General features: G+C 55.9%; 1 protein-coding gene across 4 annotated transcripts in view; it reads left to right on the top strand.

Annotated features, from left to right (window-relative positions):
- Positions 1–21,764, top strand: part of LOC135326599 (zinc finger protein 687-like) — a 32,404-nt gene extending 10,640 nt beyond the window's left edge. For 3 of the 4 annotated variants that reach the window (XM_064504408.1, XM_064504410.1, XM_064504409.1), the window contains 8 exons: positions 10,649–12,912; positions 16,207–16,385; positions 17,252–17,428; positions 18,689–18,851; positions 19,371–19,673; positions 20,051–20,163; positions 20,566–20,707; positions 20,995–21,764. In XM_064504408.1, coding sequence (XP_064360478.1) covers positions 10,669–12,912; positions 16,207–16,385; positions 17,252–17,428; positions 18,689–18,851; positions 19,371–19,673; positions 20,051–20,163; positions 20,566–20,707; positions 20,995–21,468 — 3,795 coding nt within the window. In that variant the 5' untranslated portion in view covers positions 10,649–10,668 and the 3' untranslated portion in view covers positions 21,469–21,764. Of the gene's footprint in view, positions 1–740; positions 937–10,648; positions 12,913–16,206; positions 16,386–17,251; positions 17,429–18,688; positions 18,852–19,370; positions 19,674–20,050; positions 20,164–20,565; positions 20,708–20,994 lie in introns of those variants that run through there. The other variant, XM_064504411.1, reaches the window with a different exon arrangement.

Genomic DNA, 21,764 nt, shown 5'->3' with positions numbered 1-21,764 from the left:
CGCCCTTTTTCGCTTTTCCTCCCTCTCCGCTCCATCGCAAAGCTCCTTTCCGTAAGGTTAGTAACGGGCTGGGTCCCTGGCACGGAGCGGTTGCCTCTCCGGAAACGCGATGGGACCTGCGTTTGCAAACTGGGCTGCTAAAAGCTTGCTAGATAAGCAGATTTGCAGGGCATCAGGGAGGCAGGAGAGAGAAACCTCTCGCGTGGGAAAAGAGGCTGGGCGATGCGATTCGGCAATAGGCTGTGTGGGTTTGGACCGCGTTTACGGAGCAAGTGGATGCTGGTGGGAGCAGGGGTGTGTCGCCCGGGGAATGGCCAAGGGACTCGGCGGCTCGCCGGAGGTGTAAATGCCGCATGGGGAGCGGTGGGAAAGCATTTGGGGTTTGCTGAGGAACATGGGACAAGCAGGAGGGGACATCTGGGGCAGGGTGTGGGGCAGGGGCTACCAGTTTCAGAGATCCTCTGAGCTCCTCGTGGGCCGGGGACGCGGGGATGCCGTGCTCTCTGCAGTCTGTGCCCCAAATCGCTTTGCTACCCTTGATACTTTTCCTCTTTGCTTGCTTCCTCCATCATTAAGAGGGGGAAGTTACATTTCCTTCCCTCTGGGGAAGAGAAAAGGTGGTGTGGGAGGTTTAATTCCACGGCCACGGATCTGCAAATCAAAGGCTCTTTTCATGCGTGAGAGGCATTTTTTAACGTTAACCTCTGTTTCTTTTCTGACCTGTGTTATCTCTTCCAAAGCTTGCCTGAATCCCTCCTGGCTTTTCTATTAGCAAAACTAATTATAGTTCTGGAAAGTAGTGAGGGCAGCTAACGAACGTTGAAGTTGGAGGATCTGCCCGGCGCTGCGCTAGATGCTCGAGCGTGGTCGCCGGGGCCTGCACAGAAGCCGAGAAAGCTACTGTTGGCCGAGAGGGGAAGCATGTAACTCCCGCAGGTACGAGGTTTTGGTGGGGTGGCTCCCTCGGTGCTCAAAGGAGCCCGAAATGATCAGAGATGCTGCCGCTGGTCCAGCTCTGTCGTTGTGGTGGTCAGATGGGCTAATTGCTCCGCGAGAGGCTGGACGGGTGCAGCGGGAACTTGTCACTAGTCGGATAACCTGGGTTTGAAAGCGTAACCCCGGGAAAAGTGCGTTGGTGGCTCCTAAAAATCCAGCACGGAGCTTTGCACGTGGGTCAGCTGTCCCTGTACTTCTGGGACTTGCTCCCTGTTGCCGGTGCTTTACTGCTCGATCGCTCTGTGCCTCAGTTTCCCCATGTGCGATAGGGTGAAGGGGCTAAAATCCCAACTTCATGGAGAGCGTGAGCTCCTAAGGATGTCTTCTGTATGCCAGGTCTTCTCTGAGAGGGAGATGCTGTTTGGAGATAGATAAACAAAGTCCTGGGAGTAGCTCCAGGAGGTTAAGCGTACAGTTTTCTGCTTGGTTGACAGCAGCGCAACCTATGTTTTTCCGAGCAAGCGATCCTTCTGAGTGATTTTTATTTATTTATTTATTTTTTAAAATAGCTTGCTGTCAGACTAATAATATCGCTTAAAATCCTCCCCTCTCATAAATCTCGTTTACTTTTTGGCCTTTGCTCAACTTGGGCAGTAAAATTGTGCTCTTCTGCATCACTTGAGAAAAAAAACATTAAGTTGGTTTCAGCTTCTGGGGTTTTGTGTGCTAATTAAAGGCAAAGTGTTGGGGGAAAGATCTCTATCTGGGTATCTTCTGGGAATTTTTCTGTTTGGGAGATTCCCCTGCTGAGGAGCATCTCAGTCTCGCTTGGGAGAGGGAGAGGTTGAATGGTTAGAGCAGGGAGCTGTGCACGTTGCAGGTTGCAGCTTAAATTAAAACACCTGAATAAAACCTTGAAAATAAACATTGTAAAGTGGCTTTACGCTGCAAAGCCACAGGACTTGGGCGCTGCTTGCGAAAACTAAGGTTTTCGCTCCGAAATAAATCTGCAGCTTTCCTTTATCTTGCACGATTTCTCTCGCCCGCGAAACCCCGGGGTTAGCGGCTCTGCAGAGCCCTCGACGCCGTCCTTGGCCCTGCCGGGTGCGGGGAAGCGATGCCGCTGCGCCGTGGCGTTATTCCCCGCGCCTTGGCAGGGCCGAGCCGGGCCTGTGCCGCGGATGCCGCCTTCCCCTCCGCGGTGCTTCCCGGCACCGGCTGGGAATCGCGTCGCCCATCACTGCGGCCGTTTCGCAGGAGCGCGGCGGCGGGAGGAGCTGCTCCAGGAGAGAAGGGAACGAGAGCAGACGAGCGCTGGCTGCCGCGGGGTTTGCTTTCCTCCGCTCCACCAGTTGCCGGGAACGCGGGGCTCGAGCAGGATTTAGGGAGGGAATGAAATGTGGAAAAGCTGCGCCAGGTGCTTCAAGTCGATTGCTGGGGGAATTTGCCCCCCCTGGTCCTGCCGAAGCCTGGCGAAAGCACCGAGCTCTCCGCTGGGGAGGGAGGTTATATAACCCCCAGCGCTCGTTTGGCTCATTAAAACCAGTTGTTCTCGCTGGCGGCGGCTCCTCTGCACAAAGGCTGGCGATTCGTAGCAGGGGAGCGGTTTCAGACTCGCTCCTTGGGAAACACGGAGGGAGCAATTTGCTCCTGTCCCCCAGCCTGCTGGCCAGGTGAAACCATCTTTTTTCCCCCATTTTTTCCCCAAACCGCAAATAACCACCGCAGCGAATTGTTGTCGGTTTTTTTTTTCCTCCTTCTTCTCCAGGCCTCTCTCCACCCGGAGGGCGGCTGCCGGCTCCAGGCCCCCGGGAGCAGCGGCGCGGGGACGGGCTTTGTCAGAGGTTTCCTCCGCGCCTCGGAAGCTAATCCGCCGTCACGTGACGCCGGGAACGCCGCCGCTCCAGCTGGCCTCGGCGGCCGGCAGGGCCACCCCGCGAGCGGGTACGCGAGCCAGGCACCGCGACCGGCTGCGGCCGAAAACCGCTCCTCGGAGGGCGAGCGGCGGGGTTGCTCTTGCCGTTCGTGCGCAAACTTGGCTCTCGGGGAAACAAGTCCCCCTGCCAGGGTCAGGAAGGGAAACAGGAAAAGCGGCTTTTAAAAATAGCAAGCCCTTGAAATAGTCCCCGCGTCGGGTCTCTTTTGGCTGAAGCGTGCGCGCCGTTGTGGCCGCCCCGGGGTGGCATCTCCCTGCCGGCCCCGCCGGCCGGAGGGGACGGCAGCACCCGGCGTTTCCCCTGGTACAAAATGCCCCAAAGAGGTTTCTGCCCGTCCTGGAGGGACAGCCTGGATCTAAAACCCCTTTGGGTGATGGGAGCGGGAGGGCTGACGTGGTAAGGGCAGGTCCCTTTGCATGCGTTTGAACAGGACCCGGTCCGGGACCGACGCGGGAGTGCAGCGGAGGATGTGGGGTGGCCGTAGGTGAGTGGCGAAATGAGCTGCTGTCACCGCGTGAGCCGGGGCTTGCGCTGCTTTTTGGAGGTCGAAGCAGCGGGAGTCTGGGGGAGAGCGGTGTCATCTCCGTGCCGTGGCCATCTTTGGGGTCAGCGTCCTTCTGAAAAGCAGCGAGCAGCACAGCTGGCCTCCTGATGAGTAAATCCACTCACTCTTTTAAGGCAGGCTTGATTCAGGCCTGAAGAGGAGAATGTTTTTTATATTATTTTATCTTTTTGTGCTAGCCTAAATAAGCAGATGAGAGCCATAAACATGACAGTTGACTTTCAGCAATTACAGGGCTGATGTAAGTTATGGGCCAGCTTTTCCGAATCAGTAAATATGAGCTCGGGGTTGGTTTGTTGGGGCCTCATCAATGACGGCCTTTCTGTGCTGGGAGTAATGTGGTGATGGCAGACTGATCCATATTTACCTGCTTTCGTTCTTTGACTCTGAGTTGCAGTGGGAGCTGCAGGTAGGTTGGCAACGTGGCTCTTACCCACGAGTCTCAAAGGGCAGATTTGCTCTCCGAAACTCGCTCCAGGCGCTGCCCCGTGAGGACAGGCGTTTGCAGCTGCGTCTGGTGGGGATTTGAGGCCCTGAATGCGTGCACGCGAGGCCCCAAGGCCCTGCAGAGCCCAGAAGCAGGCCTGAAGCATCTCCTTCCCCACCACCGCGCATCTCTGTGCTCTCTAGCTGATGTTTTTAAGCTTCATTCAGGCTGCGAGAGGCTGGCAGGACCAAATGAGGGAAGGCAGATCCTTCTACCCGCCTGGACATGCTGTTTCTGGCCCCTTTGGAGAGGGTGCAAATGGCTTTTGGGCTGTCCAAGACTAGCTGATCTGTCCTTGACTCCTGTGTTATTTGGATATGGCGGATAAATGCTGGGGTTGCTCCACACTTGGAGCTGAAGATCAGTGGACTTGGATCTGGAGAGAGGAATCATCCTTCTTTACGGGTGCTCTTTCGAAGCTCATGGATTTCTACCGTCTTTTCTCTGTGCTTGTGGGGGGCAGCGCCCAAAACCCTGCTTCTCGCCCAGCCGTTTCTGCCATGGGTATGCAGGGGGCTGTTCCAGACATGTTTCCTAAAAGGCAGAAACTTGACTCTTGCAGCAGAACATTATCAAAATTGCTTGCTTTTCCTGAAAGAGACCAGCTCAGATGTGTCCCCGCTGCACGCCAGCTGCACGCTGTTATATTCCAGGTATCTGTGCTGCCGTGAGCCTGCGCTGCCTTTAATGAGCATGTTGGGCTGTTTATTGCAGTTAGAGCAACCTCGGTGTCCAGTCGATGTCCCCCGGAGGACTGAACAGCGGTTACACAACCGATCCAAAGCAAGAACAACCTCGTGTGAGCCGTGTCTCTGCTGGGCATCCAGACCCCAGGCTGGCGGGGGGTGGTTTTGTGAATAGCAGGTTAACCAGAAACCATATCCTTCTGCCCGAAACTGAAAGCCTGATGATTATTGGTGTGACTTGCTTCTGCTCGGGTTTTTGTGTGCACACATTCATGCAAATAGCTGGCTGCAGCTGCCCTGCTTTTCAGCTTGAGGCCGGTCTTTCCAGCCTCACGCCTTTGCTGGCAAAAGGGCTCGTTTCGGCACGGCATTGATGATTTCGGCTTGAAACCCTGCATAACCTTGGGGGGGCTTGGGGAGAAGCGATGTGGGGCCTTCCTGACCTTGGGAGGCACGAGATGGCTGGGGAGGCAGAGAGTATTTGGGGGGAAAGGGGATACAGGGGGCTCAGTGGTGGCAGGCTCAGAAGCCCGTTGGGACTTTGTTCCTCAGCTGGGATTTGGGTTATCCAGCGGCTCCAATGCCAACCCTCGCTGGCCGTGTGACGTGGGGTGACCCATAGAGGCCACTCATAAATGACGTGTAGCTCAGCAGTGTGTGATTTCTACCTGTGGGGTAGCTGGCAGCCCCTGGGAAGAGGTGCAGAAGTGGATGGCGCTCGGTTGTGTTTTGCATCGGGGAAACCATCTCCGTGGGATGATTTTTTTAGGGAATGCCAGGATCGGTAGTCTCTGGTGATCCTGTGACCTACATCCTTTGATGTGTTTTTGGTAGCAGACAGGGTAATAGAGCGGGGGGACTTTAGATGTGGAGTCTGCTGTCTAATTTAAAACTGGGGCTGTGATGTTCGGGGCGGGCTGGCAAACAAGTTTGGCAGCCTTCAGTCTGCAGCTTGTCCTCTTTGAATCCGGAGAGGGTTTCTGGATTTTTTCCAAGAAAGGGTTTGGATCTTTGACTCTTTCTCTCCGCTGTGCCTCAGTTTCCCACGCTATACGGCAAGGGGGGACCGGTGACCACCGTGGGGCCACCAGAGCGGCTCTGTGAGCCACAGGACCACGAGCAGGTCCTGCCCATCCCGGCTGCGTTTGGAGGGGCCGTACGGGGTGGGATGCCCTGGGTGTCTCTGTGTAAAGCAGATTCACATTGTAAACTCTCCTTTTTCTGTAATGCACCGCAGTTAACGCCACTTAAGCTGGTAAGGTTAAAAATATGCTTCCCTTCCCCCCCCCCCCCCGTCCTGCTCCCATTGGCTTTGTTTCACCTAAGAAAAATAATTCTTTTGCCTAAGAAAATCATTGTGTTTTGAGCTACCAAAATAACATCAGCCTGGTGGAGACTGAGGCGACGCTGGGCTCTTCCCGTCTTCGTTTTTTCCTCTTTCCTGGGAGTTACTGAGTCAAGAGCACGACTCTCCTCTGTCCTCGGAGAGGGCTGAACAGGGGATCTTAGGCTCAGGTTTTCTAGGAACAGCAACAAAACAAGCCCTCTGAGCTGGAGACCTTCCCTTTAACACCAGATGGGGAGGAAATACCCTTGTAATTTGTCCTGTGCAGAGACTCCTGCAAAGGGGAGCCTCCCTTTTCGATGGGAAGCGATGAGTTAAAGAGCATCTCTGAAGGCCTGGAAGCTATGAATGGCTCGTAAATGAGTTTATTCCTGTCTTGAAGCTGTGAGCTTTTAAAAAGAAAAGGAAAAAGAAAGAGAGAGGTGTTGCTTGTAAAAGCAGAGATGTTTAAAGGTTGACCAAGATAGAGGCAGGGTGCAAGAAACTTCTTAGTGAGGGACGGGGAAGGAAACACAAAACAAATGTGACCAGCGCAATGTATTTAAAGCCAGTGTGTGAGCATGGATTTGTCTCCTCCACTGGAGACCCTGATAAAACTGCTTGAGGGTCTGCAGCAGAGCAGGCGCTGAGCGACTTGTCTGCACAAAATAAGTGGCAAACCCGGCCAAGCGCTGGGCAGGCCCTTTGTGGCATTAGCACGCGAGAGCGCTCTGTTTCCCTTAATCAGAGGCGAAAGGAGCCAGAGCTGACGCAAACCAGCGCTGCGGAGACCGGAGCGACCTCTTCATGCCCAGACCGGGCGGCCCTGCCGGCACGGCTGGGCTCTGCTCAACCCACGCGTCCCAGCTGCCGTTAACTCCACGCGTGCGGGTACATGAGGTTCATCCAGTTGTGTATCCTCCTGTGCAAGGTGAGCAGCTCTTCACAGCTGGGTGCTTTTGGTCTCTTTTTGCTGGAGAAGGCATGGAGGAGAGTATCGCCTGGCGAGAGGTGCAGGGATGGCCTTCCTCCTCCAGAGCTCTAGCCAGCCATCCCCTGATCCTGGAAGAAGCAACATTGAGGCTGAAGATGGATTTGTTGTCATCGCAGACCCGAGGTCACTTTGAGGATGGAGCTCCACACAGTGTTCTCCCGTTGACGATCCAGGTGGCTTCTCAGACATGGATTTTCCTTGCTTTGCCGGCCTCTCTCTCTTCTTCTGGGGAACCTTCTCCGGCACAACAACCTGCTCCTCTCCGCTTTACTGTAAATATTTGTGTCCTGCTAAACAGTGATTAGAAAAGTCATTTGAAAAACAAATGTCCTCATGGTTGTTGTGCCATTCTCAGCAGAGATCCTGTGCTGAGGAACCAGATGGCAGCACTGGAACAGGATTGCAGTGTTTGGTATCTGCCTCCCCCGCCTAGTATTTTAAAGCCTGGTGCTTTTCCTTCTGGCCCTTTACACTGGTGGCATCTCTCTTCTGAGATTGCTGCTGAAGTCCTGCATCAGCTGGAGGAGAAAGCTGGTTTCCTCACTCTGGAGCTGCATGGAATTTTTTTATAAGGTGGTGCAAATTTCTCGAAGTCTTGCAGAAATGAGTCGGCTTCACCGAATCCGTTGCTGGAGCAAGATGTTAAGAGGAGCTGGCTGGAGGAGTGATGCCAGTAGAAATGCCACTTAGCATTTTAAATATGAGTGTCTCTGTGGAGTGGCAGATTGCTTGGTGGCCCACAGACCCCATGCTGCAGCCAGCGGAGATCCCCTTGGAGTGACCTACAGTGAGAGTTAAAAATAAAGCTAGACTAAGCCTCCTTACTAAGCTGTCTGTCGGGGAAACCACCATAGTCCTTACAGCCTTGCTTAAGCCCAAGAATAGCTGACTTGGAGGTATGAGGGAGCTTGGCAGATGCAAAAAAAGACCAACCAAACTGTGTGTGTGAATAGTCCCAAGACTGTTTCTTAATCCAGTTTGGCCTCCAAACTGCTTTGTTGCCAGCTACTGTTGTTAGAGTGTGGATGAAAGCTGATTTGGAGACTTACAATTAATTGCACGGGTTTTAATACGGAAAGAGATGTTATGTGAAGGTGATCTGAACCAGTGGACACCCTCAACGTCTAAAATCTTTTAACATCCAGCGTTTGAAGATATGCTGATACAGCTATGGCTGAAGTTGCCTGTGTGGCCTGGTAGGACGCTGTGTTTTGGTGTGTTTTGAGAGGCTGGTGTCCCCCTGGTTTTGTTGTGCTACAAGGTAGTTCCTGCTTCAGATGCGAGTGAAGGTGAGGTGCGAACCCACCTGAAACCCAGGCTCAGCGGGAGCTGTTGTTCCTCGGAGGCCAGATGCTGCCGGGAAGAGGATTTGCACTGTCTGGCTCCCCTGCAAGCTGGGGTGGCATCTCCCAGCTCCGCTCGCTTCCTCTGCTGCCTGCTGAGATCCACCTCCAGTTTGGGGAGGGAAAATGCTGGCGGATGAAGCTCTTGGAAATGAGAGAGCATCCAGCCCACAACATACGTTACGGGGGTCTCCACGATGGAGATGGCCTTGGAGGCTAAGAGGAGCTCTCGCAAGAACGGGACCCTCTTCCTTCTCCCGAGCTGCACAGGCATGGGAATGTGAGGAATACTTTCCTGGACCTCACTACCATGCTTTCTCCTGGGGATGTTGTGCACATGGACTGCAGCCGTCAGCACAAGCCGTTCTGTAGCCAGCAGGACGTTGGAGCATCACCTTCTGTTCAGCCTTGCAGTCGAGCCAAGATAAAGGGGCGAGATGGTGAATGAACTGCACTGGTTTGCGTAGGGGCAAAGGCGAACGTGTTGCGGCCTCAAAGATACAAGGCTCTTGCGGGTAACGTGGACGTGGGTGTTTGGAGAGAGATGCTGTTGCTGCAAGGGGAAAGCTGCAGTCAACATTCATCCCTCATTAGACACGAGAGATCATCAGGAAACAAGCTTCGTTAGTGCTGCTGCCCATTTGGCAGACATCACGATGCTGTGCGTGCATCCATCCGTCCATCCCACCTCTCACAAATGGTGGGAGGGATTAGCCGATTATTAAATCTGTATCGAATGAATATATAACATAGCAGCAGCTTCCTGGGTGGCAGCAGTGTGTTTCTGGTGCAGTAGCCAGCCGCAGGGTCTGGCAGCGGGGACTCACAACTCCTCCTTCCACAGCCACCACTAGTACGAGGTGACAGATGATACGATCCAAAGATCTGACAGCTGAAGGTGCCTCTCATGTGCCATCAGCCCATTAGGACACTTTGGTTGATCTACCAAGACAAAAGCTGCAGGTTTTTTGCCTGTCGGTGGTTTGGCAGGTTTCAGTGACTTGTTTTTGGCATCAATCGTGGCAAAGTCGAGGGTTTCCAGAACTGTGCAGGGCTGTAAGTCCCAGGTGCTGGACACACAGGCTGAACTTCTCCATCAAAGTTGGTGGATTTGGATTTGACTGAATTGGACTCCCCAGGAAAGAATCCCTCCCTTTTGCAAAAAAGCTGATTTATCCGTATAAGGCACTATGCGTCTTCCTCATCCATCCCACGTGGTCTGTTCTGCTGTATCCCCTAGGGCCGTGACTGCCATGTGAACGGCTGAAAACTTTCCTGCCTGCCCTGAGGGCAACATACCCCCAACACCATCCCCAAGAGGCTGTTGGGGTCTGCTCCCCCCTTGACCGATAAGCATCCAACTGGTCTCCAGCATGCAGGACATCCCCTGTCCTCCTGGCCAGCTGGATCCATTGCCTGGTTATCCTTAGAAATTAAGAGTCTTTCCTGCTGTCTAACCCACATTCCCTGGCTGCAGTATAATCAGGGGATTTCTTATCCAGCCTGCAGTGACAGGAGGAACATTACTCCCTTCCTCTCTGCCACATCCATTGACTTATTTTGAAGCTTGTTGCCACGTCTCCCCTCAACCTTGCCTGGCATATCAGACCCTGTTTCTTCATCCTTTCCTCTCAGGCCACGTTATTTGAGTCTCCATGTTACCGTCTGGACTCTTCCCTTGTGAGTGGTGTCCTCCTTCCAGGGCCAGCCCAGCACTGGACAGACCGGTTGGCCTTGGGAAGGCCTCGCTGGTGCGGAGGGGAAGGGCAATGCCTGCGTGGTGGATGTCCCCGACCACGCGTTCCCCTGATGAGACGTCTGCTCTTTCTGCAGCTGTCTGAGAGTCAGTGATTCACTGCAACCCACTGATCCTTTGCTGCGGAGCTGTTTCCCGGTCGGCCCTTTCCCACCTTGTATTTACGTAGCCAGTTGCTCTGGCCTCAGGGTAGTGCCGTCCTTGCCGAGCTGCATCCCTTGGTTCCAGACTGCTCTCCCAGGGTGCTGGGATCCTTTTGAACTTTCTGCTGCCCTGGCTGGGGATCAAATGATGATATGCAAACAAATAAAGTGAAAAAGGCAGAGGAGGACTGCGATTTGCCCCAGGGGATCAGGGCTGGAGTTCAAAGGAAGGAGGCATGGGGATTTTGAGGCTAGCATGGAGCTTGGAAGGACCAGGTTCCCATCCTTGCCTCTGCCACGAGTTTGTGAGTTCAGCTGTGTCCTAGCTGAGTCAGTTCCCCCTGGACAGGGGCAGAGGGCTGTAGTAAGGTTGTGGCACTTGAGAGAGTGGGTAAGTGGGTTTACGACACGTGGGTGCTGTGACAGCTTCATCTGATCCCCAAGGTCTCGGTGCTAATGTTTCTCTCTGCTGTGTTGCAGACTCTTCCGTGTTCCCCACCATGGGTGACATGAAAACTCCAGATTTTGATGACCTCCTGGCAGCTTTCGATATTCCTGACATCGACACGAACGAGGCCATTCATTCCAGCCACGAGGAAGCTGACGCTCACATCAAGCAGGTCCCCGGGGAGCCAGGAGCTCCTGACCACGTCCTCCCCCACACGGACATCACTGCTGTCAGCGTGATCGTGAAGAACACCGTCTGCCCCGAGCAGCTCGATGCCTTGGATGGACGCAGTAAAGATGGGCACGTTATTGGGCCCCGCTTGCTGCAGAATGGCTTTGGGGCCACCGAGATGCCCAGGTCCCCCACCTCCAGGTCCGTAGAAGCTGTGGCATCCTCCAATGGGGAGTGTTGGGTGAAAGAAAAAGGCCCCAAGCCCCTGGATATCTTCTCCCATTTTAGCCCCGATCCCAATGAAGACAACACTGCCAACCTGATTGACAGACCCCGGGAGTGTAAGCCAAAAGACAAATCCCTCTCGGTGCCCTCCCTCTCCCCATCTCCCACCCCGTCGCTGGACTGCAAAGAGCCCATGGGAGACAGCGCAGAGAGCCTGCCCCCGGCTTTCCCGCAGCCCTTTGAAACCAGCCAGCCAGGGGGTGCAAACAACTCCCCTACTACCATTCCCTGCATCAAAAAAGAGGAGTCCGACTCGGAAGAGGTGGGCCGTGAAGCCAGCCCAAAGGGTCTGGCTGCAGCCTTGGGCGGCAGTCCCTTGGACCACCTGAAATCGGTCACCGTACGTTACTCTGCGGACGATTCTCCCATCGCGTCCTGGCCTGACCCAAGCCTTGACAGCAGCACCAGCAACCTTCCTGAAGTGAAACACTCGCCCACCAGCCCCCGGGAGCCGTTCTTCAAGCCGTCCTCGCCAGGCGTGCAAAGCCCCAGGCTCCCTACTTCTCCAAAGCAGCTGGACAACATCGCCCTCAAAGAAGAGCAAGAAGCTCTGGAGAAGTCGATGGGAAGTCCACAGAGTATGTCCAGTGCTGAGGAAGAGGAGGAGGAGGAGGAGGATGACAATAATGATTCCCCTTCTTCCAATTCCTCGCGGCCCCTGAAAGTGCGGATTAAAACCATCAAGACGTCTTGCGGCAGCATCACCAGGACGGTGACCAGGGTCTCCTCAGATTCAGAGCCGGGCTCCACCAAGGGGCTGACTGAGCAGAGCTCTCAAGAGACCTCCCTTGAGGGTGCTGGCTATCCGGCTGCAGCAGAGAAAGAAGATGGAATTGGGCTGGATATGCCCAAGGAGAAATTGGAGCTCTCCAGCCCCTTGAAAACCATTGAGGGGCCAAAAATCGTCAGTGTTCAGCTTGGCAATGGCACGAAGATCAAAGGCACCGTCCTGCCGGTCTCCACCATCCAGAACGCTAGCAGTGCCATGCTGATCGCTGCCAGCGTGGCTCAGCAAAAATCTGTGGTGCTGCCGGCCAAGACGGGCAAAGCTGTGGCCAAGAACATCATCAACCTGGTGCCGCAGACCCTGCCCAAAGCCGACACCAGGACCAACATCAGCACGGTGACGCAGACCACCACCATCACCACCACGGCGAACCAAAAAGTCAACGGCACCACAGTGGTGATGGTGCAGCCGCAGAAGCCTTCCCCAACCATTGCGGGCACGGTCATTTCCAGGAGCCAGTCCAGCCTCGTGGAAGCGTTCAACAAGATTCTCAACAGTAAAAACCTCTTGCCGACGTACAAACCCAACCTGAATCCTCCGGCCGACGCGAGCCTCACCCTGCCTCCGTTCGGTTACCGCTGCCTGGAGTGTGGAGATTCCTTTGCCCTGGAGAAGAGCTTGGCTCGCCACTACGACCGGCGAAGCATGCGCATCGAGGTGACCTGCAACCACTGCACCAAACGCCTCGTCTTCTTCAACAAATGCAGTTTGCTGCTGCACGCCCGGGAGCACAAGGACAAAGGCCTGGTGATGCAGTGCTCCCATCTGGTCATGAGGCCTATTGCTCTGGATCAAATGATTGGACAGCCAGACATCACCCCCCTGGTCTCGGTGACCTCCTTCCCCGCTAGCAAGGTGGCCGGCGTGGCTCAGGATGCCTTGGCTGCGGCCAACGGGGCTCAGGACCTCCCCATCCTGCCTCTGAGCAGCAGCTCGGAGCAAACCAACTACAGCTGCTTCCGGTGCCTGGAGTGCAAAGAGCAATGCAAAGACAAAGCCGGCCTGGCCGCGCACTTCCAGCAGGCAGTGACCACGGGAACAACCAGCAGCACGGTACGTAGGTGGCCTGGGCCGGGCTCCTCTCTCAGCGTGTTGACGTGTAGCTCTGCGGTAGGTAGCGTGACCCGGTGGTGAGGGAGATGGGGTTGGTACCGGGAGAATATGCTCCTGGCTGTCATGGGGCTTCGCTGGGCAACCCTCGGGGTGAATCCCTTCCCCTTTTGGGTGTTTTTTGGCCTGTGTTGTAGGAAACCTGCTTGGCAAAGCTGGCTTTGGCCTGGAAACGGCAGTGAAGAGTGGCAGCCCATGGCCTGTTTGCAGCAGAGGCTACCTGCGCTTTGTGGGAGGGCAGTGGGAAGTTACAGCATTAAATCCGGGACACACAGTCCCTGGGGACTGTGGGACAGCAGTGGAGGACTCTCCAAACGTGAGCTAGGCAAGGCCTCACTCCCCTCAACGTAAAATCATGCAAGAAGGAAAACACGAGAGTCTGTTTGGTTCAGGCCTAGGAGGCATCGGGATGGAGGCACTTGTCAGTGATGCAAAAGACGCCTTGCAGGCAGAGCGGGGGCAAGGAGGGAGGCAGGAGGCCTGGCAGAGACCTGGCAGAGCCGTGGGCGCTGCTTCCTCTTCTGTGGGCTTGCAGCACGAATGGAGCCCGGAGAAACCCGGCTGTGTTTTTCTCCCTCTTCGAGAGCCAACCTTGAAACCCCGCGTGCTCCCTGCTACTGCCAACACATCCTGGTTTGTTTGGGCAGGCGGCATCCAGCAAATTTACAGGATTAATGCTGGAGAGCGACGACCTTTAAAAGGCAAGGAGAGAAAATCGGGATCCGCAGAGGAGCCCTGTTGTCCCATGTAGGCATGACAGCACCCCATTTGTCTTTCCCAGCAGACAAAAGGAAAGGTAACATTCAGCCCCTGGCTTCCTTTGCATAGCAGGAATTTGCTGTTTCCTGGTAACTCTGTTTACTTTGAAGCGCTGCTATAGCCAGGACGCTGTTCAGATGCAGATATTACGGGCCTGCTGCTACAGAGCAGGGCTGCTTTCTGTTTGAAGGTCACCGAGAGCGCCGAGATTCACATGCTCATATGGATCGTACCCAGCTTTCTGTGCCCCAGGAGATGTGGGACAGCGTTAGCAGATGAAATAGGCAAAAGACATTTCTGTGACACAGCTGAACCCCCACCCCCAAATCCAAATCCCCTGAAAGGAATGCTGTTAAACTAGGATAGTCTCTATGAGACCCAAACCATGGCCAAATCTACTGTCTGGCATGACCTGCAGCCCCCTCAGAGGAACCAGCCTGGAAAAAGTTACGCTGCCAGAACCTTATGTCCTGTCTGCAGGTGGCTGAGATGGTTTAAGGTGTTACCAGCTCACGGGAAGCATCCTTTTAATGCAAGAGTCTCTCTTATGCGCATCCCCTGCCCCAACGCTGGTGTTGGCGGAGGGTTTGAGCTGCAAAGCTGAGGGCTGGCGGGTTCACGGGACGTAGCGAGGTGATCTGCGATGGGGCAGTCGCTCTGATCAGCCTGCCTGGAGCACTGGGCCCGTCCAGGCCTGTGGCAGCAGCACTGAGAGGGACGAAGAGGAGATTGGTGCTGGGGGAAAGACACCCATATTTCCCCTTGTGCACCTGCTGCCTGTGAATACAGGCAGAATAACGCTTCTAGCACCCAGGCAGCCTGGGTGCGGGGAGCGCTTGAGCTTGGAAATTCGACAGCAAAGTTGCTGGCAGGGCAAAATCTATTAACAGCTTTCGCCAGTCACAGTAACATTGTCCCTGTACCCGCGAGACAGACTCCTCCCTAGACCAACACCGCCTACAAACAGCTTTTCTTCCTCCTGTTCTTTAAAAAAAGACCCAGAGACTTTCTTCGGTACAGCGAGGGATGGGGATAGCTGAAGCCGTGAGCTGTAAATACCACTTCCCCTGCGTAAAAAGCCTCGCGCCGAATACCCTGGAGCGGCCGATTGCGGCCACCTTCCTCTGGCATCGGGCTCCGCTCCCTGGCAGTGCCGGGGCTGGGGGGTGTCTAGGCCCATGGCAGAGGTTGCCTGATGCTGTAACACTGCCTTTATCCTCCCTCTCCTTCTCTTCTGCTCCCTCTTCGCCTCTACTGAGATCCGAAAAGCCTCTGTATCCCTGCAGCCGGACCCTTTCTTGACTTGAGCTGCCTTTTGGATGGTCTTCCTTCCCTAAATGTCTCCCTGTCCCTGCTCTGCCTCCTGGGCTGTCTATAACTGGCTTTAGCTGCTGCGTCTTGTCCGATCCCTCACTCCCCGCTGTTCTCCGCTGCCAGAATTGCCCTCGGGCCTCTCTTAGCAGCACTTTGAACCCAAGTTTTGCTAAGACTTGGGGAGGGGGGAGAGATGGCAGGGGCTTGCGTTGGACAGCTTGCCACGTGCAGCAGCTGGCTCTGGGCTGTGTTTATGCCGCCCCTGCTTTGGTTTTGGGTGGTTTCCAAGCACAGGGCAGGGTTTCAGGCAGCTGCGGGCACCGTGAACGATGAACGCAAGTCTCCGAAAGTGGCTCAGCACCTCACAGGCGACTTTTCCCTTCCGGCTCTGGCTCCTCAATAGCTCCCGGGCCATTTTCGCACCTCCCTGTGCTGCAGGATCTGTGCTCAGCCTCCGAAGGCGGCTGCGGGATCTAAGCCCAGCCTTTTCCACGTCCCTCCTCTGGGCCGAGCGCTTGCAGCGCCTGCGTGGGCACCGGCTGGCTGCTCCAGCTGCCTCAGCCTTTGTCCCCCGCTGGAAAAGTCTCACCGTATTTATAGACCTGCTCCCTTCCTTGCTCGCCCCACCTTTGCTCTGGTTATTGCTCAAGTCTGTCAGTGCCGCTCCTGTTCGAGTCCTTATCTTCAACTTCTCCCCTCAACATCTTCATGCCTGTATCCTATCTAATGTGGAGGTGGAAGTAGTTTTGAAAGGTTTTGGGGAGGTTGGTTTGAATAAGCCCCTACTCCCTCCGATAAAACTCCCTTGCAAAGCAGCCAGTCCCTGGATAACCTTAGCAATGCAGCATCTGGGATCCAGCTGTGCTGAAAAGCCTGGAAAAGGCACCTTATCTGTGTGCAAAATGCCCCAACAATCACCCAGCAAGCTGATGCAAGTAGGTATCTCTTAAAACGTGCCCTGCAGTTGAACGGCCCGTGCCCAGTGCTCCCCTGAGCATGGCCTGAGCCTTCCCCATCGCCTCGGAGGCAGTGGATTTGGGCTCTTTGGAGCGTTGTGAGTTAGCCTGCCTGTTCGGTGGCCCAGTCTGCCTTGGAAGAGGCTTAAAAGCCCTCTGTGAGCGTGGGGGCATGCCAGACTAACTCTCGATGCCCTTCTCCCCCCAGGTTTGTACAACGTGTCCCATGATCATGTCCAACCGCTGCAGCTTCAACGCCCATCAGCGGATGCACAAGAACCGGCCTCCCCACGTCTGCCCCGAGTGCGGCGGGAACTTTCTGCTGGCCAACTTCGAGACCCACCTGAAGGAGGCTTGTCTGCACTTCTCCCGGCGAGTGGGCTACAGGTAGGACACCGCAGCCTGGATTTGGGTCCTGCCTGGGGCAGGAGGAACCAGCAGAGATACCCAAGAGAAAAGGGTGGGGGGTCCAAGTCCGATGCGGGTTCCCCGTTGGAGATTGTTGGAAATTGTTGGAGATTTGGCAGACGGGGCAGAAATCCACGCTCCTTCTCCCCGGTGGTGTTGAGTGCAGAGCTGAGGATGAATTTTCCACTTTGCCCTTCTTCTCTGGCTCTCTCCTCTTTAATCCCTGAGGAATTTTCCTACTGCTGGGGCCTCTTGGCCACTGGTTTGAACTCGGCTATAGGTGGCAGCATCAGACCCCCTACAATCTCCTCCTGATGTGCTGCTTCAGCCCCGGCTCCACCAGTGATGGGCAGGACTGGTTGCTCTGGAGTCCCCCAAAGCCCAAAAGTGGTTTGGATCATGTGTCTGTGGGGGCAGAGACTCTTCACAAGTCCTGTGCCCCCTGTCCTGCCCCCCAAGTGTCCCCCAAGAGCTGCCTCCTGCAGACATGGCCCTCATGCTCTGCTGCTCTTTGCTGTTCACACTTGGGCAGTGGCTTGCGCTGCTTGCAGTGACATGAACACTAAAGGCCAGAGCTACGGCTGGGAGAGGGGCAGCAAAAAGCAGCAGACTGGAAGAAGCAGCGCCCGACTTTGTACTTTTGTTTCGTTAGCAAATGTGGGGAATTCCAGCCGGGCATTTACCGGTGACTCAGTAGCTGCTCTGAACTCTGCCAGGGCTGCGCCAGCACATAGCCCAGCAGGGAGGTAATCGCTCACTGAGCCGCTGCTGGAGGGTGAGTTTCCCAGCACTGTTCTGCCCTCCTGGTCTTGCCCCTCTTGCCTCATGCTCTCCTTCCTCTCCAGGTGTCCCAGCTGCGCCGTGGTGTTCGGCGGGGTGAACTCCATCAAGTCCCACATCCAGACCTCCCACTGCGAGGTGTTTCACAAGTGCCCCATCTGCCCCATGGCGTTCAAGTCGGCCCCCAGCGCCCACGCGCACGTCTACACGCAGCACCCCGGCTTCAGCAACCAGCAATCCAAGTAAGTGGTCCGTGTCCCCCGTGAGCTGAGGGTCCCAACGGGGCTCGCAGGTCTAGTTGGAGGCCTGCAGCTAGCGGTGTCCCCCACGGGTCAGTACTGGGTCCAGTCTTGTTCAACTTATTCCTCCGTGACCTGGATGAAGGGACAGAGAGCCCCCTCAGCAAGGTTGCTGATGAGGCAAAACCAGGAGGAGTGGCTGATACCCCAGAGGGCTGTGCTGCCCTTCAGAGGGACCTCGACAGGCCGGAGAGGTGGGCAGAGAGGAACCTCATCAGGTTCAACGAAGGCGAGTGCAGAGTCCTGCACCTAGGGAGGAATAACCCCCTGCACCAGGACAGGCTGGCAGCTGACCTGCTGGAAAGCAGCTCTGCGGAGAAGGACCTGGGGGTCCTGGTGGACAACAAGTTGACCATGAGCCAGCAGTGTGCCCTTGTGGCCAAGAAGGCCAATGGTATCCTGGGGTGCATTAGGCAGAGCATTGCCAGCTGGTAGAGGGAGGTGATCCTCCCCCTCTACTCAGCCCTGGCGAGGCCGCATCTGGAGTAGTGTGTCCAGCTCTGGGCTCCCAAAATACGAGAGAGAGATGGAGCTACTGGAGCGAGTGCAGCAGAGGGCTACTAAGATGATTAAGGGACTGGAGCATCTCTCATGTGAAGAAAGGCTGGGAGAGCTTGGCCTGTTTAGCCTGGAGAAGAGAAGACTGAGGGGGGATCTTATCAATGTGTGCGAGTATCTGAAAGGAGGGTGTAGAGAGGATGGGGCCAGACTCTCTTCAGCGGTGCCCAGCGATAGGACGAGAGGCAACGGGCACAAACTGAAACACGGGAAGTTCCGTCTGAACACGAGGAAAAACTTCTTTACTGTGAGGGTAACAGAGCGCTGGAGCAGGTTGCGCAGAGAGATTGTGGAGTCTCCTTCCTTGGAGATATTCAAAAGCCGCCTGGACACAATCCTGGGCAATGTGCTGTAGGTGACCCTGCTTGAGCAGGGGGGTTGGACTAGATGATCTCCAGAGGTGCCTTCCAACCTCAACCATCTGTGAACGGGGAGCAAACTGGGTGAGTGGGAAGTTGAGGGGAGTGCTCAGCACCAGTGCAAGAGCTGCATCCGTCCCCTTTGTACCTTCCCATTGCTTGGCAGGGGTCAGACTGTGCCTAGGGCTGCTCTTAACCCCCTTGCCAAAGGGGTCCCTCCAAGGGTTTCTTGTTCCAAACCTGAGTTGTGCTGACCGTTGTGGGGTTTTTTAATTCCCTTCTGCAGGATGATTTACAAGTGTGCCATGTGCGACACGGTGTTCACCCACAAGCCCCTTCTCTCCTCCCACTTTGACCAGCATCTGCTCAACCAGCGGGTCAGTGTCTTCAAGTGTCCAGACTGCCCGCTGCTCTTCGCCCAGAAACGCACCATGTTGGAGCACCTCAAGGTAATGCTGCGGCCAGGCTCAGTGCTTTTTTTACACAACCCCCGGATCCTCTGAGTGCCCTGTTTCACCCCTGATGAACATAGTGCTTCGGGCTTTTGGGGAGTCCCTCAACCCCTGGCTGTCAGGGCTGAACGGGCGGGATTGCGCTGTGTTGGCTCTGCCCTGACTGCTGCTGGAGACGGGATCCTGTGGTGCTGGGGGATCCACACTCCCACCTCTGTGACTGAGTGGGGCTTGAGGGACCAAGCTGGAGTCTGTAACATGTCCTGTGGGAGCATCCCTTTACCAGGGATATTTCTGAGTCTGGATTGTGGCTCATCACTGGCACAACAGGGCCCTGAGCTCTACTCAAGGCACTTGGATGCTAAGATCTGATCCCCTTGTCACCTCCACACGTCTATCTCAAAAGCCGAGGGAATGGGAGTCTCTCCGCGTGACTGAGGCCTGGGGATGGGCAGGCCCCGAGCTGGAAAGTCCCAACCCCAATCAACCACCAACGCTCTTGTCTTCGCTTTCCAGAACACTCATCAGCCCCAGAAGCCCAAGGAAGACCTGGCAAAGAAAGCGGCCGTCCTGCTCACTCCGAAGCAGGAGCCTGTCGAAACCCCCGTGTCCAAGATTTCGGAGGAGTCATCGTCCTCCACGGAGGAGGATGAGCCCCCCAGCTCCCCGGAGCTGCGCAAGACGAAGCGAAGCCGCTTCCAGCGCAAGACGGACACCGTCAGCAAGTCGAAGGGCAGCGGGTGGACGTGCGGCGTTTGCCACTCCTGGTTCCCGGAGCGTGATGAATACGTCTCTCACATGAAGAAGGATCATGGCAAGGTGAAGAGAAGGTCGGGGTGATGACTCCAGCTCTGCCAAACTCTCAGGAATGTGGGAAGGGAATATTTATGGCACAGAGCAGCAGGGCAGGACGCCTGTGTGCTGGGGTGGGAGCCTCGGTCTGGACATGACTTCTCCCCAGCTATGAACTTAGGGGCCTGCCAGCGTATTGAGGTTTTGAGCTACAGGGGAACAGGGATGTTACCTGTTTTGGTGAACAGCAAAGGCAGATGCTTGTCAAGGAAAGGAAACCTGAGGCTGTGCTGAATTTCCATATCCTTTTCGGAGCAGCCAGCTTCTCCACTCTAGTGGAAAGCCCTGTTCCCTGGCCTCGTGGCTGCTTGCACAGTACCCACCTGACTCTTTGTTTCTTGCAGTCGGTGAAGAAGTTCCCGTGCCGCCTGTGCGAGCGTTCGTTCTGCTCCGCTCCCAGCCTCCGAAGACACGTGCGAGTGAATCATGAAGGGATCAAGCGTGTCTATCCCTGCCGGTACCCACAGCACCTTCTGGGTTTGGCTGGGAAAAGGGGGTCTTGTTTATGAGGGGTGACTTTGCTTTCCCTCAAGGAGGCTGTTGGGGGGAGGATAAAGCTGTAGATGGTGGAAGCATGCTGGGGAGGGCAGAACACCTGGGTCCTCTCTGGGAAGGGGGATTTAACCAGTGTCTTGGAAGAAGGAGGGCAGGGAGGTATCAGGAGGAAGGGGTTTATATCCTGTGGGGGAGGATGGATGAGCAAACTTTTGGTCAGAACAGGGAATTAGGGGTTAGTTGGCCAGAGCCAACTTTCCTAGGGGAGCCAGGGCTCGATGGCCGTGCCGGCTGGAGCAGGCCTGGGCTTCGTTTTCCGCCTCGCAGACCATCACTTCACCGCCTTGCTGCTCTGGCACTGCAGGTACTGCACAGAAGGCAAACGGACCTTCAGCAGCCGGCTTATCCTGGAGAAACACATCCAGGTGCGACACGGGATCAAGGTGACCGACCAGACAAAGAGCCAGGAAGTCGTTATCGCCCGGATAGGGACCGGCACCACACAGGTACGAGCCTCTCTGGTCCCTCGGGGTGCTCGCAAAGGAGATCTGTGCGGGCTGGAGCCTTGTGGAGGTTTCGGGCAGAGTTGAAGACATCCCTGCGAGCCCTGATCCGGGTTTGCTGCTGCCTCCATGCATCATGCAGTGTCTGGGACTGGCAGCTCCCTCCCGCCGTGAGGCCCGGCACCCAGCATGTTGGGAAACTCCGGAGCAGCTTGGGGTTGTGCCACCGGGGATGCCAGGAGCTGCTCGAATCAAGCACTGCTTAAAGCTTTTCCAAACCTTTTCTGTAGGTGTCCAGCCGGAAGCGGAAGTTGTCCTCCGACGACGGTGACTCGTGCAGCGAAGAGCCCGACAGCACCACCCCTCCCTCCAAAAACCCCAAGGGCGACCGCAAGGCCCCGTTTCGATGCCGCAAGTGCGGCTACCTCGCCAGCAGCTCGGCCGACTTCCAGGAACACATCCCCCAGCACCGGACTGACGAGAGCTCCCACCAGTGCCGGGAGTGCGGGCTCTGCTTCACCTCCCAGGTCTCCCTCAACCGCCACCGCTTCATCACCCACAAGAAGAAGAAGGGAGCAGGCGAGACGGAGGAGCCGGGGCCCCAGAGCCCCCTCGAGGGAGGCGCCCAGCACACGGCTGACGGCAAGCTTTCCTGCAAGGTGTGCGGCCGCTGCTTTGACAGCCAGCTCAACCTCAAAACGCACTTCCGCACCCATGGCATGGCCTTCATCCGCGCCAGGCAGAACGCGAGCCCCGAGAACTAGGGCCCCAGCGGAGGGGGAACAAGACGTGTATATAATCAGCACAGAGCTCTTTGCGACGGAGGCTGCCAGCGCCCACCTGGGCTCCCCCTTCCTCCCTCCCTCATCCTGGGCCATGTTTTGAGATGGGGTCAGATAAAGTAGCCGTGAAGAGAGAGCCTGGCTTATGCCATCTGGTCTGACTCCATGTGCCTGGCTCACTGGATCCGCTTGGCTGGCATCCCTGCTAAACCGGGTGCTCAGCCCACCCTGTTTTGTGAGCGAGAACAGGGCAAACGTGAGATTTTGGCAGACAAAGG

The sequence above is a fragment of the Dromaius novaehollandiae genome, unplaced genomic scaffold (assembly GCF_036370855.1).
Source record: "Dromaius novaehollandiae isolate bDroNov1 unplaced genomic scaffold, bDroNov1.hap1 HAP1_SCAFFOLD_32, whole genome shotgun sequence".
Lineage (NCBI taxonomy): Eukaryota > Metazoa > Chordata > Aves > Casuariiformes > Dromaiidae > Dromaius > Dromaius novaehollandiae.
This window is presented reverse-complemented; position numbering and strand designations above follow the sequence as displayed.